This window comes from Trematomus bernacchii, unplaced genomic scaffold (genome assembly GCF_902827165.1).
Source record: "Trematomus bernacchii unplaced genomic scaffold, fTreBer1.1, whole genome shotgun sequence".
Taxonomy (NCBI): domain Eukaryota; kingdom Metazoa; phylum Chordata; class Actinopteri; order Perciformes; family Nototheniidae; genus Trematomus; species Trematomus bernacchii.
Window position 1 is genome coordinate 24,928,537 of NW_022987739.1, and position 26,741 is coordinate 24,955,277.

Genomic DNA, 26,741 nt, shown 5'->3' on the forward strand with positions numbered 1-26,741 from the left:
TGCTGACTTTTAGGGCAAACAATTTGATTAAAAAACGTGCTCTTATTTTCCCAAGATATGCAGCCTCTGTTGTTCTTTCTGCAGCCAAAAGGTAAAGGTACCTCATTGTCCGGTCTCTCTGCCATGCCGTGAATCACATAGGGACTGCCTCAGCTGACCGGTATTCACTTTGGTTTGTGGAATATAATCCGCCCAATACTTGTTTATCATTTGTCTTGTCTGGTCTTGTCAGGTGTTCGCAGAGTAATGTCAGTTTGGGTGACAGTGCATACAGTTTCCGGTCAAATCTTTCAAAATAAAACGTATTTGACCTACACGGACATAAGCATATTTCAAATGATATACTAATGTCACAAATTGTGACATTAGTATATGACATTAGTGTATTTCCATGTAATGCTACTTTTTCTTCACTACATTTAAAAGGGAAATAAGGTATTTTTACTCTATTATATTAAACAGCTCTAGTTACTTTTCAGATTTTGCATTTAAAAAACATGTGATCAACTTTTTACATAATGCATCTCTAAAGATGTAATTACCGGTCTAACTGTTTCACGTAAAAAAAAAAGTAGAAGTATACAACATATTACAAAAATGTGTTTGTGTGTACAACAGCAAAATGCTGCTTGATGCAACTATTTTATTAATCTTATATTGTCATATATAATAATATATTTATCACATATGAAGGGCCATTTTATGCAGAACTAGTACTTTTGCTTTTTATACGTTAAGTACATGTTCTCTTGAGTAGGACTTTTATTTGTAATAGAGAATTTTTACATAATGTATTGCTACTTTTATTTCAGTCAAGGATCTGAGTAGTTATTCCACCATCTGATCTTGATACATTAATTTAATATATATGATTCTGAAATGGGCCTTTAGCCATAATGAGGACTTTTACTATTGGAACTTTAAGTATATCTTGATGCCAATATTCTTTTGGATACAGGACTTTCAATTCTAACATATACTACTTTTACTTAAGTAAACAATCTTCTTTCACATCTGCACAATGGGAACACCCTTTATATAGTCTATGGGAACACCCTCACAATTTCAATTATTTGTATAGCATAAGTGAGTTGAAGTAAATATAAGTAATAAATTCAGCGTTTTAATTAAAGACAATTCAAATGTTGAATGTTTTTGAGGAAATATATGTTTTTTTAATTGGTTTGGCCTTTATCAGAATATAACTTTTGAAATGTCACCATAGAAAAAGGGCTGCTCGGAATGATAAAATACACACATTCTAAAATCCATTTATTAATTTCAACAGAAGTGTTGTTATAGTAGGCCTAGTGGTGCTACATTTTCTGTCACATTATTGATAACACATCTTCAATGTCTAAAGACTTTGTTTATTTTTTAAATGGAGGATGTGTTGTAGCATGCTTTTATACACTTAAATAATACTCTTAAATATGGTATTTTTGTCCTTATTTTCAACGTTTCGTCCTAACAATGAACTTGCATCTAACGGTTATGTTTCATTAGATGTTATTATTTATATGCTTTTATTTTGGAAAGACTTTCATTAAACTTCCGTGATCCTTGTTTTTAAGTGACATGTGATCAGGAAGCGTCACTGCTATATCACTTGTGTTCAGTTATACACCACTGTGGAATTGTTGCAAGAATATCGAAACTATCAATTTCTCTACGGACAAACTGAATGTTTCATATGCTGTTTTATTTTTCACAGTTTAACCAATCTTAGTACAATACAATATTAGTTACATAATCAGTATAATAACATTTTATTTGAACAGAAATACAAATATATATGATATTCAGTGATATGAAAAGTTTTTATGATAATATTCTTTACTTCAAGTGACAAGGGATTTTTTTCGCCCAGAGTTATGCTTCCCAGGTCCCTTTCCAAATATTTACGTCATGTGTAATGTTCTTGTTCAGACAGGATATTTGTATATTTTAGATCTCCATGTATTGTGATATATATAATCTGATTTATATAAACGCATTGGTCTTTAATATGTGTATACATTTCCATATTGACTAATTAGGCTGCTGTTTTCCAGTTTAAAGTGCAATAGGAAGAATGCTGTTGGGTCATGAATTAGAACAAAATATGATAACATAGATTCAAATAATGAAACAGTGACAATTGGTCAAATATGTTCTTTCGTTTATAGTTTTGATGCAGGAGGTGCTGCCTAACCATGGATGTATATGCCTGACAGTCAACTCTCAGGGCAAAAATGTCGCTTGATGATGACGTAGTGCAACATGCGACGAGGAGCCGTGTTCTCCACGTTGTTTACAAGAAGGTGCTGCCAGTGTGATTTCAACTTGCTTTATTGCTCGGTTTACTCTTAAATCATGGAGAAAAAATCCACCGGGAATAAACCTAAACCTGCGAAGATGAAAGACAGCGCAGACCCCGTCAGAAACTTCGAGAAATGGAAGAAAAAATACAACAAGACGAAAGCACGAGTGAAGAGCGACAGACCCCCAAAGAAGCCTGAGTGGCAGGTCGAAAGGGAGTATATCGAAAAGCTAGTCAGCAGGTATCCAGACATAAACAGCAAGGAGGCTGTCAGGTTTTCAGACTTCCCCATTTCAAAGAAAACGTTGTTAGGTTTGCAGGGGATGCAGTACCGACAGCCCACCGAGATCCAGAGGCAAACTATCGGCCACGCTTTGCAGGGTAAAGATGTCCTCGGCGCCGCTAAAACCGGCTCTGGGAAAACTTTAGCCTTCCTCATACCGGTGCTGGAGTGTCTGTACCGCCAGCAGTGGAGCTCAGTGGACGGCCTCGGTGCCCTCATCATATCCCCCACCAGAGAGCTCGCCTATCAAACCTACGAGGTCCTCCGCAAGGTGGGCAAGAACCACGAGTTCTCCGCGGGGCTCATCATCGGTGGTAAGGACCTGAAGAGCGAGTCCGAGAGGATCCACAACACCAACATCGTGATCTGCACCCCGGGACGCCTGCTCCAGCACATGGACGAGACGGCCACCTTCCTCGCCTCAGACCTCCATATGCTTGTTCTTGACGAGGCGGATCGCATCCTGGACATGGGGTTTGCGGATACCCTCAACGCCATTGTGGAGAACCTCCCCAAGACCAGGCAGACGCTGCTGTTCTCCGCCACGCAGACCAAATCCGTCAAAGACCTGGCCCGCCTCAGCCTCAAAGACCCAGAGTACGTGTGGGTCCACGAGAAGGCCAAGTTCAGCACACCTGCCACCCTGGAGCAGAGCTACGTGGTGTGTGAGCTCCACCTGAAGGTCAACATGCTGTTCTCCTTCATCAGGAGCCACCTGAAGAAGAAGATCATCGTCTTCTTCGCCTGCTGCAAGGAGGTGCAGTACTTGTTCCGGGTCCTCTGTCGCCTCAGACCTGGCATGCCCATCCTGGCTCTGCATGGCAAGCAGCAGCAGATGAAGAGGGTGGAGGTGTACAACGACTTCCTCAGAAAGCAGAACGCGGTGCTCTTAGCCACAGACATAGCCGCCAGAGGCCTGGACTTCCCCACAGTCAACTGGGTGCTTCAGTTTGACTGTCCGGAGGATGCAGACACCTACATCCACAGGGTGGGCCGCACCGCCAGGTACAAGGAGGGGGGGGAAGCCCTCCTGCTGCTGCTGCCCTCTGAGGAGAAGGGTATGATTGGACAGCTGCAGGAGAAGAAGGTCCCCATCAATAAGATCCAGGTTAGACCCCCAACATCCACAGCATCTCCATACACACACACATTGAGCAGATCAAAACAAACCCATCTGCAATTTTTTGTGATCTGGTAATACATTTATACGCAGTGGTTTGATGTTTTATTTAATCAACACTGCATTAACACTGGTCATCAAAAAAATGTGATTACACGTCATACATTACAAGTTACAACAGATTGTTGCTCTTGAATCTTTTCAATATGTCATTTCTCAGTGCTGTTTGCAGAAACTGAAAATGATCAGAGGTCAGTGACCAAACTTCTTTCTGGAGTTATATGAGTGACATCGAATTGGCTGATTAGTAAGATAATGTCAATATTGTATTTGGCTTGAAGCCTTTCAACAGTGAAACAAAGTGCTTTAAGCATACTAAGAAATATGTTTTATACATTTCTAGGAGTGATACAAGCTTAGTATGTATTACACTGAGATATTCCCCTAAGCAGTCTTGGATGAAAACACCATTCCTTTAAATCATTTCACATCAGTTTTTCTGAGAAATGTGAGTTAGTTTGTGCTTTTTATTGTTAACTTAGACAACATTATATTATATGCATATGTTATCTCGATATATAGATTTTCATTGCAATAAGATACCATTTATAAATGATGTTATTGGTCAGAAACTCCTCAGGATGCCTTTAAATGCAACACAAGCAATATACAAGTGTTGGATACAAAAAAAGAGCAGTATACAACATGTATTCATCAGTTTTGTTTCCTGACTGATCGCAGGTGAACCCAGAGAAGCTGCAGAACATTCAGCAGAAGCTGCAGGCCTTCCTGGCCCAGGAGCAGGAGCAGAAGGAGAGGGCTCAGAGGTGTTTCGTTTCCTACCTGCGCTCCGTCTTCCTCATGAAGAACAAAGAGGTGTTTGATGCCTTCAAACTCAAGCTCAACGATTACGCTCATTCTCTAGGCCTTGCCGTGGCTCCGAGGGTTCGCTTCCTGAGTAAAGCCCAGGCACAGAAAGAGGAGAAAGAAGCAAAGAGGGAGGAGGAGGAGGAGGAGGAGCAGTCTGAGGAAGAGGTGGAGCTGAAGAGCTTTAAGGCCCAGCTGAAGGGGAACAATCCGGAGGAAAGTCAGAGCTCGGAGTCAGAAGAATCAGGTGATGATGAGGAAGGTGGTAGGGAAGGAGATGAGGATCAGAAGGTATTAGGTCTGGGTGCAGACAGCGATGAGGACGAAGATGATCTAAGAGACTTGGACTTGCTCACAGTCAAAAGAAAAGACGTGTTCAATCTGACGGGGGATGGCGAGAGTTCAGATGAACCTGACGAGGACTCTAATATGAAAATGGAAACGGAGACGAAGTTTAAAGAAGCCAAAAAGATCCTCAAGAGAAACTTCCAGGTCAACACCAAAGTGACGTTCAGTGAGGAAGGACAGGCCGTGCAGACGTGGCCCCCTGTGCAACGGGCAGTGACTGCTGATGATGAAGACGAGGGGGTTTCAGGGATCAACATGGAGAAGGCCAGGGAGAGGCTGAAGCGCGAGGACCAGGAGTTCGACAAGCTGGAGTACAGACGCAAGGTGAAGGCCAAACACACGGAGAAGAGGCTGAAGGCCAAGGCTGCCAGGAAGGAGACCAGCAAGCACAGAAACAAGTCTGACGATGAGGAAGACGAGGTGATTGCTTACCTGGCCAATCACAGCGACGATGAGTTCGACCCAAGCTCCCTGCCAGACCCTGACAAAGTGAGACCTGACGAGGAGGAGGAGGAGGAGGAGGAGGAGGAGGTGACAGCAGCCAAACGGCAGCACAGCAGCGGTGAGGAAGAGGAGGAGCACACAGTGGGGAAGAGGAAGAAAGTGAGGCAAGAGAAGGAGGATAACACACCCCTGGACACTGGCCTGTCTCTGGCTGAAGACGAGGAGTTAGTCTTACATCTGCTGGGAGGCGGGAGGTAGACAGGAAAGAGGAGGCGGGGCTTAAAGGAGGAGGCAGGGCTTAAAGGAGGCTTTTCCAACAATAAACTGGTCTTTTAAATAAAGTTGAATTACAAAATCAAGAGTGAAATGACTAGAGGACATTTTTGAGTCTGTTTGTAAACCTTGATGACATAATTCTCAGGGTTTGTTCTTCATAATGAACAACTGGAGTAGTTACTCTGTTTAATGGCTCTTACATTTCTAACAGAGTGATGCAGGAACAAGTCGATAAACCTTAGAATCATTCCGTTTTTTTTTTAACATGTTATTGATTGGACGCCTGTGATGTTTCCGTTTTGTTCAACAACCCAAAATATGCCAGTAATTACCCCATTCGTGATTGTCCAAAGCTTTCATGTGTTTAAAAAAAATAAAGGCGGTTGCTAACAAATGTTTAAATGAGACTGCTTAATGTCAGCATGGCCAACACTAGCTGCTTTTAGTTAGCCGTGGTGACATGAAGTCATGCGACCGTCATTTAGTTGAGTTTATAGCCTAACATTAGCTTTTTACTTCTGGCGATTGCATTTACACCTCTCGTCTGCAAAAGACCTTATTTTCTATGTATCAAAATCCAACAGAAAAATCCCATTTCTTTTTGTCGAGGGGGCCCTCACCTTGCAACGTTAACTTCCGGGTTGGCCTACAAAAACACTTCATCACTGCACTAGTCAAAACCATCACTGCCGCTTTGAGTTTAAAGTATAATGTTTGTATTTGTGATATAACAAAACCATTGACATTTTTTATTATTGTGAATGTTGACCCATCAGATGTTAGTAAAGCTGCAAAAGGAACAGAGGGTATGATGTCATTGAGTTTCCTCCTGGATGTTTCTTCCTTTTCAATCTGCAGTCTTGTGTAGAGCCTCTTATTTATCCTTCTCTCTTAAAGTTCTTCTATCAATTACCTTCATCATCAGAGGGCTTGTAATTATTGAAATGTAGTGAATACTTAACATGATCTAACCTTTCTTATGTTATATCAAAGTCATTTCATAACAGAATGCTATCGCCATTTTGGCAATAACTTGGCTGTAAAGTTATTCAATTAAATAAGTTGTGTTGCTGATTTAAGTGTTGAGTTCAATGCTTTTGATTCTGGGCAAAACATTATTGAGAGCTAAATTCATTTTATATGCATACATGTAAGATCTGCATCATTTCTGGATATTTGCCCAAACTGGCTGAAAACTTGCAGGTAGTATATTGTTGTTATAAAATATCATACAAATGATCAGTTTTAAAGGTTTTGTTCCTGCATAATATTTTTTTTTTATTGTTTATTTTCTAAGAAATAACGCATACCAATTATCTTTTGATTTACAGGAAACATTAAAAAAAATTGTATAATTGTAGCTTTTTATTTTCGAAGTGACAATTGAAAAACACTAAACTTTTTAGTAAAAATATGAATTTGTGCAAGAATTGCAGTAATGGAATAATACTTTGTCTTAGATTTACCTTGACACACACACACACACACACACACACACACAGAGAGAGAGCCGAGCTTAGGTGACACACAGAGCCAGAAGTACTTGTACTACTGTATAAGAGTTTTACACGATGTCTATCCTTTAAAAATCCACTAAAAAGTTATATTTGAAAATGCAGCCCTAATTTGTACATTAGCAGGAATATAGTACAATTATAGCAGATGAAATGATAGAAAGAAATGTGAATTCAAACGTGCAATAATATTTTTTTGTCACTTATCAATAAATAATCATAATAAATAATCTTGATCTCAACATAAATCAAAATACGCATGATCAACATTCCGGCCATAATTGTGCAGGATAATATCCTACTCTTTTCACTTTTTTCTATGGCAAAATTGCAAAGCAGCGGGTAGTAGAAATTACATTTTTTAAAGTGACGGAAATATTTAGATAATTGAAAATGTGTGTAAGTTGCAACATAAGATGTACATTAATAACAGTTTAATGTAACTATTATTTCATTTATTTGGTATGTGGTACTACAGTTAGAGGAGTAGGCTACATATCACATTATAACTTATTCAAAAGCAAATTCCTTTTATTTGTAAACCTACTTGGTAATAAAACTGATGCTGATCAAAAGGACTAATGGTGTTAAATTAAATCATATTTGGATAAAGTATAATTGTTCAGTTCACATTCATTCTGTCACAAAGCTTTAATTCACACATCATTTTATAAAATCGGTTATAAATCCTGTTTTTTTAGCCGAAGCAATTCATGGTTAGCCATTATTTCCTGTGTTCCCCAAATGCAGCACTGGTCCCTGATGAGTTCAGGCACCCCGCTCACCTCACGCCACTCCAAAAACACATCCAACAGGTGAGCTCGTGACTGACTGACTGACTGACTTCGTTGTTTCTCCTAAATTAATCCATTGGAAGGACTGAGTTATGATGGAATTGGATCCATTTTTCCAAACGGAATTTTAACAGTGATTCTGCGGGAAAAGTGTGTTCCCGAAGCAATAACGCCAAACTCAATCTAAAATGTTAGCCTAAAATAGCACGAGCTTACATTATGTTACATTCCTATAATGTTAAACGTGTTTATGTCAAACTTGGCCTTGTCTAAAGTTGAAACACTGCTTTCACACCAGTTAGTAGGTCGAAAACATAAGACAGAAATCCATTTTTACATATAGCCTACTTAATATTTTTACTTGGCTAAGGTTAGCCAATTTAGCTAATGTTAGCTAGTCTTCCGTGGTTAAAATAACTAAGTACATTTACTCAAGTATTGTATTTAAGTACTTTTTTGGCGTATTTGTACTTGAGTATTTCCACCTAATGCTACTTTATACTTCTACTCAACATTTCAGAGGCAAATATTGTACTTTTTACTCCATTACATTTATTTTGACACACAGGTGCACTACTATCATAGTACAATCTCTTGAAGCTACTAATCTAACCATAATAATATAATTCTGTGAAAAGATTATTCTGGTAACAAGTACTTTTACTTTTGATACTTTTACAAAAGTACATTTAGCTAATAAGTCATGCTGTACTTTATATAGTTTTGAAATAGGCCATTGTGAAAAAAAAAAAAATATTTGTCTTTAATACTTTTGTAAAGAGAGAGTACTTCTTCCAACAATTATATTCTTCTTTCAGTAGGAGTAGAGTAACTATACATTTGTGGTGAATTTGGAAGTTAAAATTACTTGAAGTTAATAAGCTGAATAATGTCAGTATTTCACGAGAGTCAGACTGGTGAAATGTCTTCACTCAAAACAAGGCATGTAAGGTCAATTTTCTATTTAGCGTAACCAGTGGTGGAAAGTAACTAAGTACAGTTACTCAATTACTGTACTTAAGTTCAAATTTCAGGTACTTGTACTTCACTTGATTATTTTCTTACTGTGCCACTTGTTATTTCTATTTCTACATTTATTTTATAGGTTTAGTGACTTTATTGGTGCAGATGTGTACACACATAATGAAGAATTTTTGAAATAGCTCATGTAAATTAAACAATCCAACATTCTAATTAAGTACATAAAACAATAAGTCCGAGACGGAAAGGTTTAACAACTGCAAGGTAATTCTTAGGAAACATTAGCAATGTGTACTTTTACTCCTCATACTATAGGTACATGTTCCTGGTCATACTTAAATACCATTTTAAATGCAGTACTTTTACTTAAAATATGTTTACAGTGTAGTATTATTACTTTTACTTAACTAATAGATCTAAATACTTTTCCCACCTCCGAGCGTAATGTTACTGTTGAGTTTTAAATGTTTTTTAAAGGGGTGCAGCTTGGGGAAATGTAGCATAGCTTAACGATATAACAATTGATAACGAAATAAGCTATGTCATTTATTGGATAATGTTTAAAATGACATTGGTTTTTTTCAGAAACAATTATGTCCACAAATAAAGTGGGTTTTGGACCCCCAAAGCTGGAGTCGTGTTGGGCATCAGGGGACGGAGACCACTCGGTTCAAGTGAAGATTGTACAGGTCCCAACCACATGTAACCCCAGCACTGTCATAGCCCCACCTAAAATCATCACCGCCAGCCAAGTCCACCAAACCACCTCCTCCACAGTGCTGACAGCCAGACACACTTCCTCTCCTTCTGTCATGGTGGTATCAAAGGTGATCGGAGGAGTGAGTGCTAAAATCCAACCACAGGTAACAAAAGCAGCTTTGAGCCAGGTTGCCTCCATGACCCAGGCCACAACCCAAGGAAGGACGGTGGTTATAACAGTACCCAGGGCAACGGGTCCTCAGCCAGTCATTGTGGCCCCCCGGATGCCACACACCACCTCAACACAGCTCCCTGCCAATTTCCAGATACCACCAGGTGAGTCGGCCTCTATATACCATTGCTTGTGGTCCAAATGTTTGCCCTGATTGGTGATGTTCTCTTCTATAATAATATAACTCATGTTTACAGATGTTAACATATATTTTCCCATCGAAAATACTAATCTCATAGTCTTTAGATTGTCACTGTGTCTCAATTTGGATACTTCCATTAATATACTTCCATGCAGAACACTATGTTCTTGTATAGTGTGTTTGACAAGGTAGTGTTGTTTTAAATGTCAGAAATGCAAGTGCTAAAGTTTGAATCATTCTGGTTAAACCATTCACGTTCTAACACTCAAGAAAATGTGTTTAAATAGAAAGGTGTTGGATCAAAAAGTAATTTATTTCTTAAATAATTCCCCAACTATGTTTGGTCAGCGATGTACACATACTTAAACTTCATCCATCACCCGTTTTTCAGGACAATCGTCAGTTAATTGCAGGTAGTGATTTCAGACCCTCCTTCTGGCAGGTATGATGTTGATCCGCAGCGAGAGTGGTCAGCTGATGCTGGTATCCCAGCAGGCTTTGGCACAGGCCCAGCAGGCACCAAGAGGCGTCGGTGGTCAAGCACCAAAAATACTGGTCCCTCAGGTATTTGGTGTACTGCTGATTTGATTTTATGCGCCTCGAGGCCGATGAAATCCATGGCTCAATGATTTACGTTTTCCGTGTTGTCCCATTCTTTTTGTTTGCAAATCTCAAGAATGTCAGATAGACATGAGTGTAAACTGCAACTTGACTGACTGATGTAGGAATACAACAGTGAGGCAGTCATTATAGTTTGATACTGACGCGGACAAATGACATCCTCACTTGTGTGGTCTTCACTAGCTGTCATGTCTGTTATTCAGGTATCTGCAGCAGCTGGAAATAAGAGTAATGAGAAGGTGACGGTGATCAGGCTGACCGCCCCTCCCAGTTTCCAACCAGCTCCAGTCCAGAAGACAGCTATGGTGAAGGTACACTGGCTGCTTTACTCTTACCGTCACTGACAGCAACTCATGTATATCTGGTCATGAGTATTTTTACTGCATTTCAACATTACTTGTTACAAATAACAAGAATTATGAGAAAAATTATAATCGACAGCTTGCTTGAAAATATCAGATTTGTTTTTTTTATTTATATGAGGAACCTCAAGTCTGAATATTGTTTGTAGACTGGGACTTCTAGCGGGACTTATTCCGCTAACTGCGATTTTGGGTAATGTAATAGTGCATATTGTGGAAATTTGATAACATTTCAATAACTTGTGCAGCCCTAGTTGCATCTCCTTTCCAGTCTCGGATTGTCTCCCCACAGTACTGGAAGGCTAAATGTTTATTGAGATAACAAGGTATATGAGTCCCGTAGGTTTAATTTATGTATTCATCAGATTTTTCTCCATAAATAATCTGTACCAGTACAGTAATGTACTTATAACTGGTGTGAAAATACTTCCATTTAGGGGAACATGGTGCACTTCTACTAGTATCAAATTGAAACCAAAATTACATTTGTCCAAACTTGCAGGTGCATGAGAGTTTTTTTGAAATGCAGGTACCTATTACACTGACTCATGTAAAGGCTACCTGTCAGTGTTTACATCCCAGCAAGTTGTATCTCCACTTCTTCCCACAACCACTCACACATGCATAATCCAGCAGTGGCTGTCAGCAGTAGATTGATGCCTGTTACCTGGGCCCAGTAGTTCAAAACCTTTAATCTCAATCAGATCTGATCAGATTTTGAAATCCCATTTTTTGTGATCCAGGATCAGACAACTCGGACAGATTCTGTCCCAGTATTTCAAAGCAATTCAGGATAGGATCACCCTGATCCAGATTCAGACTTTTCAAGATGACTAGATCCTGAATATCAGTGCTTTAATCCTACCGATCGCCATCTAGTGGATATGAAAATAATACAAGGAAGACAAGAGACCACATTGCAGACACATCTATTGTCCGCAATTACTTTTGAAAGGTGATGACAGATGATGGACTTTTTTTTTGTTGAAGATATTTTTTCTTTAATCTAAATTATATTTGTGATTGACAATCTTTGTTGTGATACTTTTATGAGCATAAACATTTATGTCATCAACATTTGGTTGAAAACAAAATAGGCCACCACAAACGTGACCACAAATCAATCAAAATAAAATGGATTTGCCATGAAGGCTAAAAATTGTGTATTATTTCAGTTAACAAACTTTGCCATCTTATTTATATTGAAACATATTTTTAAATCAATTGTACAGTACATTTTGCTCTGGTAATCCACCCCTCTGGTGGGATCAAGATAATCCAGTTTTTTGGGATCAAACTGATCCCAATCCTGTGTTGTCGGTTTGAACTACCCGTTTTGAAGATTTGATCCAGATTAAAGCTTGGATTTGATTTCCTGATCTGATCGGATATCAAAGTGATCCTAATCCTGTTTTTTGGTTTTGAACTACCTAAAATCCAAATCTGATCCCATCAGATAGGGATTAAAAGTGTTGAACTACTGGGCCCTGAACATTAGTTAATTTGATATTATTCTGTTATTAGTTTTAAGGCGATGGATTGTATTGTGTTGTTCAGGTGATGGGTGTAGCTGCCAAACCAGCCGTAGTGCAGCCCCTCAGCGCTGTGTCTGAACGGGGGGGCCAGCCCCGTATTCAGACTGTCGTCACGGAAACCAAGAAGGATCCAGCAGGCGCTGTTAGTCAGGTGAGTCTCTGCAGTCCCAACTCTGACCTGCACTTTGCCTTGCACTTGAAACTAATTTAGATCTGAAACTGCAACATCAGGGTAGAGAGTATTTCATCTAGGTTTGTGTGATGACTTACAGAAAATACCAACAAAAAAAACGTTATTATGATAGCATTTTTCCTTGGTATTATTAGCGGACCTGTTTCCAATACTACCAAAAAATTGGTACAATTATTTGATATAATTTCATGATTGTCAATAACAGTTACTGAGGGTTAAAAAAACTCCTTCGACAGTTCAGCAATGTTGCCTGGAGGACGTGTTGGAAGAGGTACTTTGATCCTTTACTAAAGTAACAGTACGGTCTTAAAATACTCCACTACAAGTAAAAGTTCTGATTTTAAAATGTTACTTAGGTAAGACACACAAGTATGAGAATCAAAATGTACTTCAAGTATCAAAAGTAGAAGTACCCGCTATGCAGAGTGGATATTTCACAGTATTTTATTATTATGGTTATTATATTATCCTGTTTTTATAGATATAAGAGCATTTTAGTATTGTAGTTGTTTAATGTGGACCGAATTTAGATACTTGAAATACTGTGTAGATTAGCAGTACAGTACAGCAGTACAGTAGAGCATTATACCATATCAGCATATCATGTTTTTTTATATGTACAAAATAGTAACTGTGTTGAAATAAATGTAGTGGAGTAAAATGCAGGTTGTGTTGAAGTATAACGCAGCAATACATGGAAATACTCAAGTTAAGTACAAATATATATATATATATATATATATATATATAAGGTACTTAAGTACAATATTTGAGAAATGCACTTGGTTACTTTCCACCACCGCCTGGGGGGGGGGATTACATTTTTCTGCCTCCAGACACAATTGAGTTTTTTAGTACAAAAACGTTGTGTTCAAACTGTTGAAGTCATGCCGTCCGTCTTCTGTGTTTCATTTGAGCAATATCCAAGAACATTTTCTGTTTTTGACCTTTAGTCACAACATGTGTTTTTTCCTTTCACCAATATATCGTTTTGCTGCATATGCATAGACAATTCAGGCCAGTGAACACAGCCATTGATTAGCCTATGTAACAGTTTAGAGGTATACTGTGTGTCAGCCGAAATATATTTGTATGTTACAAATGTACAGAGTAAACTAGGGCTGCTCGATTATGGCAAAAATCATAATCTCGATTATTTGGGTCAATAATTGATATCACGATTATTAAAAACGATTCAAAAAAATGTGAACAGTATGTTTTACAGTTGGTTACCCTGAACGTTAAGCATAATTCAACTGAAAAACCAATAAAAAAAAAATAAAAAATAAATAATCGTTTTATTTCGATGTTTTCATAATCGTTGCAAGCCAAAATCGTAATTGCGATTTAAAATACGAATAATTGAGCAGCCCTAGAGTAAACCTTAATAAAGATGTGTTGTTACCTGACATTTCCCCCAGGCCACCCTGGAGAGTGTGAAGAAGTGCAAGAACTTCCTGGTCACTCTGATCAAGCTGGCCTCCAGTGACTCCCGGTCACCCAACATGGCCAACAACGTGCGCGGACTGGTCCGGAGTCTGCTGGTATGCCACTACTCACAACACCTTCTTATGTCTAAATGATATTAAAAGTTGTCCATTTAGGCTGGAAAAGCATTTCAATACCTGACAATAATATGTTTCCTTTTTTCTATCCTGCAGGAGGGGAAGCTGGAAGCAGAGGAGTTCACAGAGCAGCTCTATCGAGAGCTGAAGTCGACTCCACAGTCCTGCTTGGTGCCTTTTCTCAAGGTGAGCAGAGATTCGGCTGGAAGCTTTTCATTTTTGGCTAACCTTAATAATCCCTTTCATTAGTTCAAATGACAAACAGATCACATCAACCTTCTACTTATGTATGTTAATTATATAAGTCCGGCAGTGGCTCAGTCAGTAGGGGCTTGGACTGTGAGCCGTAGGGTCGCCGGTTCAAGTCCCCGAACAGACCTAAATATGGAGTGTGGACTACTTGGAGAGGTCCCAGTTCACCTCCTGCCCTGCCGTGGTGCCCTTGAGCAAGGCACCGGACAACCCCCTTCCCCCCTCACTCCCATTGCTCCCCGGGCGCTGTACAATAGCTGCCCACTGCTCCTAGTACTAGACTCCTGGTACTAGGATGGGTTAAAAGCAGAGAACACATTTCACTGTGCTCTGCATGTGTGACCATTACAGAGGGTTTCATCCCTCCGATTCTATCTTCTAAGTAACTTGATTAAAAAGATGAAACTGGATTGTTGTCAGGCTATCACCTTCTGCTTTTCCATTTTACTTTGCCAACTAGTTTTACCTGAGCTCTACCCATTGTTTGGTGAATAAAATGTAATTTAAACTCCAAGTTAAGTCTTCATATAAACAATTAAATAAGCATTCTGGTGTCAAAATGGAATTTGGCTGATGACATGACTTCTTTTCTTTTTGTGATTTCTACTAGAAAAGTCTTCCTGCAGTTCGTCGCCTCACTGCAGACCCGCAGCTATTTATCCAACAGGCTTCAACTCCTGTCCGCAGCGACAACAACACTAATAACAACAACAACACTCTGCTGACCACCATGAAGCAGAACAGCACTGTCACAGGACACAGCCTCAGTACCAGCCTGAAGGTAAACACATGAAATATGGTGAGCAGTGTACATTTGACAAAGAACAACAGCATTCTCAATAATAATTAGGGATGCAACAGGTCATGATAGATTATGACGTACAACAGAAAAGTCAAACTCAACCACTTACTATTGGTACTTACAACATTTTCATTGCGTAGTTAATTGTAAAGCAGCCTGAAGAAGCTATGGTAAAAGCTATTTGTTAGGATTGTGTTCCCATTCAAAGTTTGATAAGGGGCTAAAAACATTTCTTTAATGAAGATATATTTGTTTCCAAAAAGAGTGAAAAATGAACATAATGATCAGCATTGGCCAAACTGTTATTCTACACATCTCTATCGCCTGAAAGATCTGCAATCAGTACACCCCTTATTTGAATGATGGTAATGCAGTTAAGAGTTTGCACCGTGCAGCTGTATTATGTAGGAAAATAATATCGGATCAGAGCGTTATCGGCACATAGTCAAAATGAAATATTGTTTCTGTGCAGGCTATGAAACACGTCTCCCTCTGGGACACTAACTCTCATCTTAATGAATTTCCTTGAATTGCAGGTTACCCAGCAGCCTCGAGCCGTGACTCTGACATCTGGGTTGGTGACTTTTGCTCAGCCCAGAATTGACATGTCTAAGATCAGCAAACCCAGCCCCAGAAACTTCACAGGTAACAGTGAGGGGAGGGGGATCTGTGGGAATGTCACAAGTTGATTGTCATTCTTGCCAATTCTTAACCTTCAGTTCAGCAGAATGGTCACGGTGAAGGCATACAGTCTGACAGAGAGGAAATGTAATTAGTTATCACATTAAAATGGACAGTTTTCTGTGTGTATAGGATTAATGAAGTGTGATTAGCTGACCAACATCACTGGCTGAATGTTCTTTGTAAAACAGGCTTCTACATCTTATGTCCACCTGGTATTAAGATCTGTAATGGGGATGTAACTCTACACAGAGTAGGGTTAGGGAACCGTTTCTATTACTTATATCTTCCAATCACAGTTACTCAAGATCCCTGTGGCGTGTGGGGGCATGGTTCAGTGCCTGAGTTTTAAAATAATAGAAACTTTAGCTTCTGCAAGCTTTCCAGTTAAGGTTATGTAAATATAATGTATAAAAGGTTTTGAATATTCCATTTTAGACATTGAAACATTATCGACTCTTATTTTAAAATTCTGGGCAACTAAACTTGAACAAAGTTTCGTTTAACCTTATCATTATTATCACAAACCAAAAAGTTCAAATGTTCATTCATAACATTCACTTTCTAACTATTACTATTAATAACTTCCAGAAATATTGGATGCAGTAGTCCACTTCCCACAATCCTCTCAGCTAGACTCAGCTAGTGTTATTTCATTTGCATATTGAGATTGAATCCCTATTCTGTCAAAAATCATGATACCAAGATAGTAATGATTCCAGAGGCCTGTACTACGAAGCTGGTTCAACATAACCTGGATATGTTTGAGTTAGCCGGTTGGCCCAATCCAAAACATACGCGCTCTCGCTAAGCTGTACTACGACGCTGGTTATCAAGTGGATCGCTCAAGCCAGCCGTGTCCTATCTAGTTAGGTGCGCGTTCACATGAAAGGGGTGGTATTTGGAGCATTCGACCAATCTCAAACATGGACAAGCGTACTGACAGCGCAGCGTCATACTTCCTGAATGAAAAGTGAACTTTAATATTAGTCAAATATGAAGAAGTTAAACTTTAAACATCCATGACTTAAACACTTTATCCAGGATAAAAGCCACATAGCTGCACCTGCAAGGTGAATACAGCTGGTAACAGAAAAAGTGTTTGAATGCGTACATTAACAGGTTTATGATATCACTGCCCCGTCCAAGACACGAGTGGATCTGACTTTAATTACATTTGACTCAAGTGCTTCGTCAACATAATGTGTTGCTTAAAATAATACTTCTGCATACAGTATGTGACACTGTGAGTGTTGCACGGCCAGATACGGCTCAAGAAGCTGACTCAAATAAGGAAATATATGATACATTATGATGTGATATGATATGAATGATAATGGGACACATCGACGTCTGCACTCACAGTGCCGCGGACTGTACTTAATGTTACTCTGATCCGGTTACTTATGTCGTGGCAGATATTTAAGTAAGCTTTCTTAACGCTAATATTATAATAGTCAGATTGCTCTGAAGATGGGAGGGGATATTCTATTAATTTTCACGTTCACACAGTCAGTTGATTTTGGCCGGCCGTCTTTCCTGCAACGGCAGTTTTTCTGTATTTCCTCTATCCTGTAATATGACTTGATAGCTTTAAACTCCGCACACGGAGCTCTGATTGGTCAGCAGGCGGTGCTTTCACTGAGTTGATCTCTTAGCCTGCCACCTAACCTGCTCCGGAGCAGGTTTGCCGCTCAGCATAAGTTACAATGGAGATCTAGCCTGCTAAAAAGAGAACCAGCGTCGTAGGACCGGAAAGCCCGAGATTTCCCTGAAGTTAGCCGGCTAAGCGAAAATCCAGCTTCGTAGTACAGGCCTCAGGTGTAGATTGCAAAAGCCCCCTGATGAGATTTCATTATCCAAATATAGACAACCAAGTGGAGAGGATATTTGATTTAACCCTTCAAAGTGGCAAGCAGTCACGGAATTGACCAAAGTCACATTTCTGAAATGAGTGTTTGTTTCCTAAAAAAGAAGCAAAGTGAAGTTGATAGTCAACCAGCTTGAACACAGACTTAAATGCTACCTTCCACATGAATTTGTTATGGCTGTTTTTTCAGGAACATTTACACTGAAGCAGCCCGTCATTCAGGATCGTCCCACCAAGTTTGCTTTCAAGGACAGCTCAGGATCTTACAAGTAATACACGTAGTTGATACATCTTTGGTGTAAAGGATTTCAAATTGGCCATTTCCCTTCATCTAATGTGTCTGTGTGCACGTGCGTCTGTTCCTGTGTGTCCCAGAGAAGATGATGACATCAATGACGTGGCCTCCATGGCGGGAGTGAACCTGCGGGAGGAGAACGCTCAGATCCTGATCTCAGTGGTGGGCTCCGTGGTGCAGTCCTGCCAGGACCAGCCCTTCCTGTCCCCCCCACCACTGCTCAGCCGCATCCTGCGCACAGGTACAGGAGCTCAGACTACCCAAACACTCATTTAACATTAGAGGTTAATCAGTGCTTTTATTATCCCGGTGGGAATGGATTTGGTGACAGTTGCTCCATTCTCTAATGAAGTAATAATAAAATATATAACCATTATTTATTGCACTTTTATTATTATTTATTATTTTACTTCAGCATCTTATGTTTATATAATTTTGTATATGGTGCAACTTTCATGAAACCCAATTTCCCCTAATAAATAATAGATAATGTATCCTCTTTTGAAAAACAAAAGATTAGAAATATTATTATAAACGTTAAAAGGTAAGATTGTGCAAATAAAATATAAAATAATATATAAACATGAGGAGTTAAAGTAGAATTCTTTCAAACAGAATTAAAATATTTATATTAACCTAAAATATGAAAGTAAACATCCCTGGCCCTGAGGATCAGTTGGTTGAGGCTGCTGCCCTCTGCCTGCTCCCCGGCACACTGCAGCAGATACCACAGAATACCAATCAAACACCCTCTGTCCTGAGACCCTCAGATCGGACAAGGAAAAACTCCCAAAGGAACCCCACAGTTCATGGGGGGAAATGGAAGTGTCTAGCAGATGATGATGAAGGACCTAAACCTCCTCTGAAGAAATGGCGGCTTTTGGCTGGAGTTCTTAGAATCCTCCACAATGTCAGAGTGACCCCTGGAAGGAAACAGGGGGGCCTTGGTCCTCTTCTTCCATACTGTAGTTGAACAGCTACATGCAGGCAGCATGACATCAACAAATAGCAGATTCTCTCACACACAAAGAAACCAACCAACACAGGCCTAAACATATGTGACCCGCTCTATCGAAATCAGTCGGAAGTCGCAACGGCTCATTTAAAAATAAATGTGGATTTGCATAAAAAACTAGTTTTTCGGGTGTTTTGTTTGATTTTAAATAAACAAAGTCTTGGCTTTCAGAATATGAAACTTTTATTTCCAAAATCACACGATAAATACATTTTTGAAGCTTGTAAAGGGAAGATGACAGGCACCTCTCACTCGCACCCTGCTCTTCCGGAGCGCCGCTCCCCCTCCCTCCGGCTGAAATTATTAATGTAAGGCATATAGTAATCATAGATAACACGGCAGGGTCCGTTACAGTTTGTTTTCATCTGATTTCAAATAAACAAAGTCTTGGCTTTCAGAATATTAAACTTGTTTCGGCAAATTCAGATGATAAATACAACTATGAAGCTTGTAACGGCATATTTACAAGCGGAGAACGGAGTAATTTAACGTCACAGCAGGCATAACAACAGCCGGTGTTTCTCGTGAGCGTTTTCCCCGGGAAACAAACACAATACACACAAACGCAAAAATACACAAACACACACACACACATACACTCACACACTCGCGAGCTTCCCCCAGTCCAGTAATCCAAACGGAAATATTTTCCCGCCGTTACTACTTTGATCATTTGCTCCGCTAATAATCAATCAGATCGATGGATTCCAGAGAAGAGGAAACTTTGAAGGCCTTTTTCTCAAAATGATGACTCGGTGACAGTCATTATATAATGTGACATATTTTGCTTAATATTTGGAGTACAACAACAATCCTGATATCATTAGAAAGCTAGGAATCTCCTCTTTCCAACAGTGTATACAACTCAAAATGTGTCTTCGGGTCAATGCGACTGATTTCGATGGAGCAGGTCACATATGAGTATGGAAATGGTGCCAGGCGACATTTAGAATTAGATTTCACGTATTCATTGAAGCCACACCAAGTATAATTAACCATTTTTAACACTAAATATTGTTGTTTAAGCTAACATTTTGTGTTTTTAACCATTTTCCTTACAAGTTTAGCTATAATGCTGGGGGTGTCGAACTCTTTTTAGTTCAGGGGCCAAATTTGATCTCAAGTGGGCCGGACCAGTACAATCATATCATAATAACCTATAAATAACGACAACTCCTTCTCTTATTTTATTGCTAAGATGTACTTTCTGCAAATGTTCACATTTAATTAACTATCTTTTACAAAACAATATGAACAACCTGTTTTCACTATGCATTCAAACGTACAGATCACAGTGTATCTAAACACATTATCTGGAACTGAACAATACAAATGTTCCCTTAGAATCAAAACAACTTATTGTACATCCCTTTCCACATCTGTGTATCTATCGTGACCCCCTGAACTGACACACCACCATACAAACTAAAGTGGGAACTATTAGGGAAGAACATTAAGTTATCCCCCTGCCATGTAAATGTTTAAAATGTGTACATACAAAATACATAGGAGTTGTGAAAAATGCAGTTAATGTCTTCTCTGTCATTTTCACACTTTGAGAATCCATCCTGTTGGAATCCCAGGCTGGATGATTGTCACCCCCCTGCTATGATGTGTCTCTGCCTCTTGTTGTGTGCTGTGTCAGGTCAGGGTCTGGGGCTGACGGAGGTGGGTCCGGAGGTGGGGGCTCTGGTGTCTCATGCCACACTGGAGTTTCTGCGGGGGCTGCTGGAGAAGCTCACCGTGATGGCAGACCACCGCAAGGCAGCCCTGAAGGTACAGCCATGTGAATTAAACTGCTATTTAAAGAAGTGATTTATCCTTGTTAACACAACAATAAATATGTTGAGAACAGAAATCCCTCCATTGTGAACACTTCGCAGACTGGTGGTCTCACACACTCTTCACACAGCGTTGGTGTGTGTTGGCTCTGATGAAATATATATATATATATATATATATATATGTGTGTGTGTGTATGTATATGTATATATATATATATATGTGTGTGTATGTATATGTTCATATGTGTGTATATATATTTATATATATATGTTTTATATATATATATATATATATATATAAAATATATATATATATGTTTTATATATATATATATGTTTTTTATATATATATATATATATAAAACCTCATTCAAATCCCACGTTAAAACTCAACTGTTCAGATTAGCATTAAAGATCTGGTTAGCTCATTTAACTACTGCCATGTCTCTCCATACCAGGGGTCGGCAACCTTTTTGATATGAAGTGCCATTTAAAAAAAGAAATAAATGTGATCAGTGTGCCGACGATCGTGAATTGTCAACGGGGGTGGGGGGAGAGCTCGTGAACTGTCAACGGGGGGGGGGGGGGGGAGCCTCGCTGCGGGGAAGCAGTGTGTGGACCTCTTTCACCTGTCAGCGCAACTTACATGATGCCGTTTAAACACATTTGAATAATTGGTTTAAACGGCATAATAATAATGACGACCGTCCGTTCTGTGATTCTCCAGAACACACAGATGGCCAGTCCGCCCCTGTGTAGCATATTATTTCGATGAGAGATGAGCAGATCGCCACTGGGCTTTCAACTTAAGACACAGCCACGCAAAAACTGCGGCATTTGTACAGTTCCTTATGGGGGTAGCCTACTGCAATTTGTGAAGTGCCGGCGCGCTCCGGCAGCACTACACCCCTGATCGTTTCACCATGGAGGAAAGCAGCAGCAAGTGGACTGGAGTTAAAGAGAGCGGGGCCTAGAAGTTATCCTTCTGGGCTGCGTTGTGTGCATGGCTTCCTTCTGCAGGTAACAGGGAGACGCGCTCTGGAGGCGGTCTCGTTCAGGATCCGAAAATACAATTTTAATATTTTGCACACATATTCCTAGTGTGCCACTGGTTACGGTGGCGCGTGCCAATGGTGGCGCGTGTGCCAAGGGTTGCCGACCCCTGCTCCATACTGATCTGCTTTTTCATTTATCGTCTACTTTTATGTCTTCCCTGTCTGTATTTTATAATTTGCTGATTTGCTGTTAGAGCATTTCTTTTAGTCATTGACAGGCGAGCTTGGGTGCCTTGAAAGGCGCCTCCAAATGATATGTATTACTATTATTATACGTGTCATACAGCAGTGTACTGGTTCAATGGCAAAAACAAAACCCTTCTTGGTTTCTTGTTACTACAAAGATTTGTGCTAGCTTTTACACATCCTTTTCACATTATATCATTTCATTGATGTCATTTATATGGCTCGTTGTTAATGCAGCTATTTGTCATATGTATTGTTTTGCTGAGTATTCTGTCTGTGCATAATGGCACTCGTGTTGTTGAACAGTGTTCATCATCATAATTAGTCATCATAAATTGTGTGTGCAGGAGGACTGTTGGCATAGCAAAGTTAGCGATGTGCGCTCCCAGCTTCGCTTCCTGGAGGAAGTGGAGAGTTTGAAGAAGAAGAGGAAGGATGACGAGGAGAGAGAGAGGCTGCTGCGATTGGCCAGAGTAAGCTGGGCCAGAAAGAAGCCTGCCCCTTTTTTACTTATACGACATTTACTTTTTTTTATTCTAAAAAAGTAATTTAATCTACACAACCAAGATGAGTATACTATAAAGCTAACCATTTGAAGGATTTCAAATGGTCTTTTTTGTTTAAATGTCAATGTTATTTTAGATCACACCACAGTTCATCTGATCTATTTGTTTCAGTATTACTAACTCAACATGTCTGTGATCCCAGAGTCGCTCTCACACTGAAGACCCACAGCTTCTGCTGCTCAAGCAAAGAGCCAAAGAGGTGTGTATGTGTTTCGTGAGACTCGACCACACAGTCTATGTGCCAGCTCAATAACCCCAACAATTATTATACATGTATAAATATTATACTATATAACCCCGTGTCTCTACTCTCTTCAGATGCAGCAGATAGAACAGGCTCAGGTTCAGCAGAGAGAGGCCAACCTCACGGCTCTGGCTGCCATCGGGCCCCGCAGGAAGAGGCCCCTGGAGCTCACTGAGGGCCAGGTAGGTCTGTGTGCTGAAAAAAAAACTGTTTACATCGAGGACTGCGATGAGACTCTAATTTCACATTAAAAGCCTACAAAGACATTTTCTAAAGACTCTCATGTCATTTGAACTGCTGTAAGGCTTTTAATGTGAAACAGCTGGTGCAGGAAGTTCATTGACATGAGAAATGTGGAGAAAATGGTTTGTTATGAGTGAAGAAAAACAAAATGTCTGGTCAAAAGAGGAACTCAAAGCAGCGGTGATTACAAGTTGCGTATCTAATAGAAAAAAAGGGAGAAATGATTTAAGTTTGTCGTTCATAAAAACATCCTCCTTCCTAATACATGCGGTATAAGTACCTGTTTTGGGTTACTGAACATGAGTTGAGCATTGACAATATTTGTTTTTGCTCATAATAGATGCAGTCGTCTTAAAGCAGGGGTGTCAAACTCAAGGCCCGGGGGCCAAATCCGGCCCATGACTTCATTTTATGTGGCCCCGCATGAGCTTGCAAAGAATATAATACGTTTATTATACGGTTACATGCCGATTTACAGAAGCAGGTTGCCCATAAACTACATGTCCCACAATGCATCTCGTTTTGTGACATGCACACTGAAGAGACTTGCAATGATTTGCCCTGAACTTCTGCTTTCAGACGTAGTTAATTATGAAGTTATTACCCTATCCGATAATAATCCAATGCAGAGGCAATAATGTAATATAATACATTATTTTATATATATATTATATATTTATATATGTATATTTATATAGTTACAACCTTGAGTGCAACCATAATGCTAATGTGGCCCGCGATGAAATGTAGTTTGACACCCCTGTCTTAAAGGAAGACACAAGTCTTCAGTAAAGTTTGTCTGAAAGTGTAAACATCTAAACAGTTTATAAAGTAATACATAATATGCTTCAAGCCGGTCATCAATTAGAAAATAACCCCAACCACAATCAGCGGTTTGACAATATTGATTTTAAAATAAACATATATGTAAAAATGATCACATTTGTTCAGCTAAGAAAAACCAGTCAATTCAACTGAGCAGCAACAGCTGGCACTGCCGTGACAGCAGCACTGATCGAGGTTTTCTAGAGCTGTCCAAGTCCGTTCACGGTTTGTTTTCCATCAAGCAGTCTCTAAACACTGCCAGAGTCCATACTGTGTTCCTGTTGGTGTTTAGCTCCTGTCTGTCTTCTTCTGCTGTTCCCTTTAGTGTTTACTTCCTGTCTGCCTTCTGCTGATTTCTCTGACGTCCTGCTCTGTGTCTTTTAACCTCTTTACTTCTCTTGAGCAGTTTACTTGTTCTTTCTCTCTTTCTTTACTGGGGACAGTTTAGGGTTCCTAAATCCTAAGTTTCTTGCTCTCTACAAATATAAAAGTGATTATTCAAAAAGCATTCCACAGTGTTCTCAGATGGAGGCAAATTAATGTTTTATTGGCCAAAGCTGAGATAAGATTGACCGGACTTATTCCTGTGGATTGATATGACTGCACACAGTCCCTTGATCAGACAACCTGAGCAGCGGTCTGCTATTAAGAAAGAACAGACTGCTGAATTTCCAAATTGACCAATCAGAATTTAGTTTGTTTACTAAGCCGTGTAATGATAGACTATAACACCCCTTTTCCAAGCTGCTCTCATGTTTCTTCCACTAAGACAACCTCCAACACTTGCGTAGCTTAGCCAGTTTAGATGTGGAATTCTAATGAATGAAGACCAACAGAAGACTTACCAAATGATATATCGAAGAAGAAGATGATGGAACGAGGTGCTATAGAGTCCAGGCAGACACACAGGAAGCCCGCAGCGCTCCACAGTCAGCATCAGTGAGACTGTGAGTTTAGCTCATTGAGTCTTTTACCTCTGTGTGTTTAAGTTGAGCCCTGCTGGCTGTAGGTTTAGAGACGAGGACGCTCTGTTAGCTGCACATGCTTCCTGCTGCCTTTGAACTCCATTACCCAGCGGAACCGGCTGCCTGCCGCCTCTCACCGCCGCAGGGCTTCCTCTACCTCTGCACCGGCTTTACCTCAGCTCACACTGATGCAGGGGCGGTGGAGGAGGGATGCTCCTGTGAGTGGAGAGGAAGCTCTGTTCTCTCAGATATTCTCTTCACTCATGAGCTCGGGTGGAGAACCGGTGGAACATGTTATTGGGCTACTGTCACAGGGCTGTACAAAATGTCATTTTTTTAACATTTTAATTTTGGTTGAGGCTTTCAAATGAGGATTTAAATGTATTTTGTCAAATGTTATGACATCACCCTCACATGTAATAATCCTTAATACAAATGCTAATCACAGCCAGAACAAAATCTTCAATTTCGATAAAGTAATTCATCTGATTAGAATGTCAGCTTTTTGGTACAGCCTTAGTAAAACATAAATTGTGATATCACTTTTCACAGTGGGAAAGAACAATGTTTTATTTATTCATCATTTTAGAATGGCATTAACTCAGATCATTTATGTTGAAAAGGTCAAATTCATCAACTTTTTGGACCAACTTCTAGGCTCATGTTTGTATTTAGTGTCTCTACTGTGACATGTCTCCATGCTTTAATGTTCAAAAAGCTCTTTATGTTTCTCATACTGCCTGTGCTGCAGCACCTCTTTTCACCCTCTGTCTGAAACCAGAGCCCAGTCTGCTCTGATTGGTTAGCCACTTAGAGATGTCCCGCCCGTATCCTATCAAGTACAATGTGTACTTTATGATAATGAAGACTATCGTTATTTGTATACAAATCTATCTGAAAAAACCCTCTCATATTTCTACCTGTGTGTGTGTCTCTGCGTGTGTGTGTCTCTGCGTGTGTGTGTCTCTGCGTGTGTGTGTGTCAGGTGCCTGTGCTGCCCAGGCAGTGTGTACAGAGAGTGTCCCGGGTCATGCTGAGGGATCTGCTGCTGTGTATGGAGCAGGATCGCTTCCTCCGCCATTCTCTCACCCTGTACAAAGCCATGCTCTGAGTTGCTACTGGTGATAATTGAATTGCTTTCATTATTATCCACAGTAAGTCTTTAGTTCGTTTTTTTTTGCAAGTGGATTAATATCTTTCTGTTTGTTATCTACTATTTATTTTGAATACGTTGTTCAGAACGTAGTGCTGGAGTGTTGGAAAGCAGCTGCTCTCTTAGGCACTTATTTGCTTTTGTTGTTAATTAATCTATGAGTATGATTTAATAAGACAAGAGCTTCTAGGAAACACTACTGTTAAGTGTTCTATGAACAGTGTTGAAAAAGTAGAAGTATTCTCAGTTGAATTTTTTGTTTTTCGTGTATTGTTTGACCATTAAACATTTTTTTGAATTCATCACATCCTGTTATCTGTATTATCATCGGTTGTTTTGAGCTAGAGAAGCTCCACAATGGTAAAAAAACAAACTATGTAGGAGTTACACATCACATGAGTTAGACAGTCTCCTGTTATATATTTCCTATAACATATATATTTTTGAAATTGAAATGGCTAGCTTGTCTCTGTTCAAAGTTTCAAAATGCAACCTCCATATTTTCTAGATTTTGCTATTAACATATA

The 26,741-nt window shown here is 39.7% G+C and overlaps 3 protein-coding genes across 8 annotated transcripts in view; 2 read left to right on the forward strand and 1 right to left on the reverse strand.

Annotated features, from left to right (window-relative positions):
• The window catches only part of szt2 (SZT2 subunit of KICSTOR complex), a 95,186-nt gene extending 94,939 nt beyond the window's left edge, over positions 1–247 (reverse strand). For all 6 annotated transcript variants that reach the window (XM_034146642.1, XM_034146641.1, XM_034146640.1 and 3 more), the window contains exon 1: positions 102–247. In XM_034146642.1, coding sequence (XP_034002533.1) covers positions 102–125 — 24 coding nt within the window. In that variant the 5' untranslated portion in view covers positions 126–247. The remainder of the gene's footprint in view (positions 1–101) is intronic.
• A 2,024-nt stretch (positions 248–2,271) lies between these two features.
• ddx10 (DEAD (Asp-Glu-Ala-Asp) box polypeptide 10) lies at positions 2,272–5,723 on the forward strand. The gene is made up of 2 exons (XM_034147622.1): positions 2,272–3,693; positions 4,447–5,723. The coding sequence occupies exons 1-2, from the start codon at positions 2,356–2,358 to the stop codon at positions 5,620–5,622; spliced, it is 2,514 nt and encodes an 837-aa protein (XP_034003513.1). The 5' UTR covers positions 2,272–2,355; the 3' UTR covers positions 5,623–5,723.
• Positions 5,724–7,882: 2,159 nt separating this feature from the next.
• Positions 7,883–26,516, forward strand: taf4b (TAF4B RNA polymerase II, TATA box binding protein (TBP)-associated factor). Its single transcript, XM_034147621.1, has 16 exons — positions 7,883–7,969; positions 9,515–9,964; positions 10,445–10,566; positions 10,827–10,934; positions 12,543–12,671; positions 14,135–14,257; positions 14,375–14,464; positions 15,141–15,311; positions 15,869–15,977; positions 18,074–18,152; positions 18,259–18,419; positions 20,839–20,969; positions 22,566–22,691; positions 22,927–22,983; positions 23,103–23,210; positions 26,047–26,516. The coding sequence occupies exons 2-16, from the start codon at positions 9,523–9,525 to the stop codon at positions 26,170–26,172; spliced, it is 2,082 nt and encodes a 693-aa protein (XP_034003512.1). The 5' UTR covers positions 7,883–7,969; positions 9,515–9,522; the 3' UTR covers positions 26,173–26,516.
• The last annotated feature ends 225 nt before the right edge of the window (positions 26,517–26,741 follow it).

Excerpts from the sequence above, each read along its gene's own strand:
- ddx10 (XM_034147622.1), top strand. The coding sequence starts at position 2,356 with ATGGAGAAAAAATCCACCGGGAATAAACCTAAACCTGCGAAGATGAAA. Across the intron at positions 3,694-4,446 it reads TCCCCATCAATAAGATCCAG|GTGAACCCAGAGAAGCTGCA; the intron begins GTTAGACCCCCA and ends GACTGATCGCAG.
- taf4b (XM_034147621.1), top strand. The coding sequence starts at position 9,523 with ATGTCCACAAATAAAGTGGGTTTTGGACCCCCAAAGCTGGAGTCGTGT. Across the intron at positions 10,935-12,542 it reads AGAAGACAGCTATGGTGAAG|GTGATGGGTGTAGCTGCCAA; the intron begins GTACACTGGCTG and ends TGTGTTGTTCAG. Across the intron at positions 23,211-26,046 it reads TGGAGCTCACTGAGGGCCAG|GTGCCTGTGCTGCCCAGGCA; the intron begins GTAGGTCTGTGT and ends TGTGTGTGTCAG.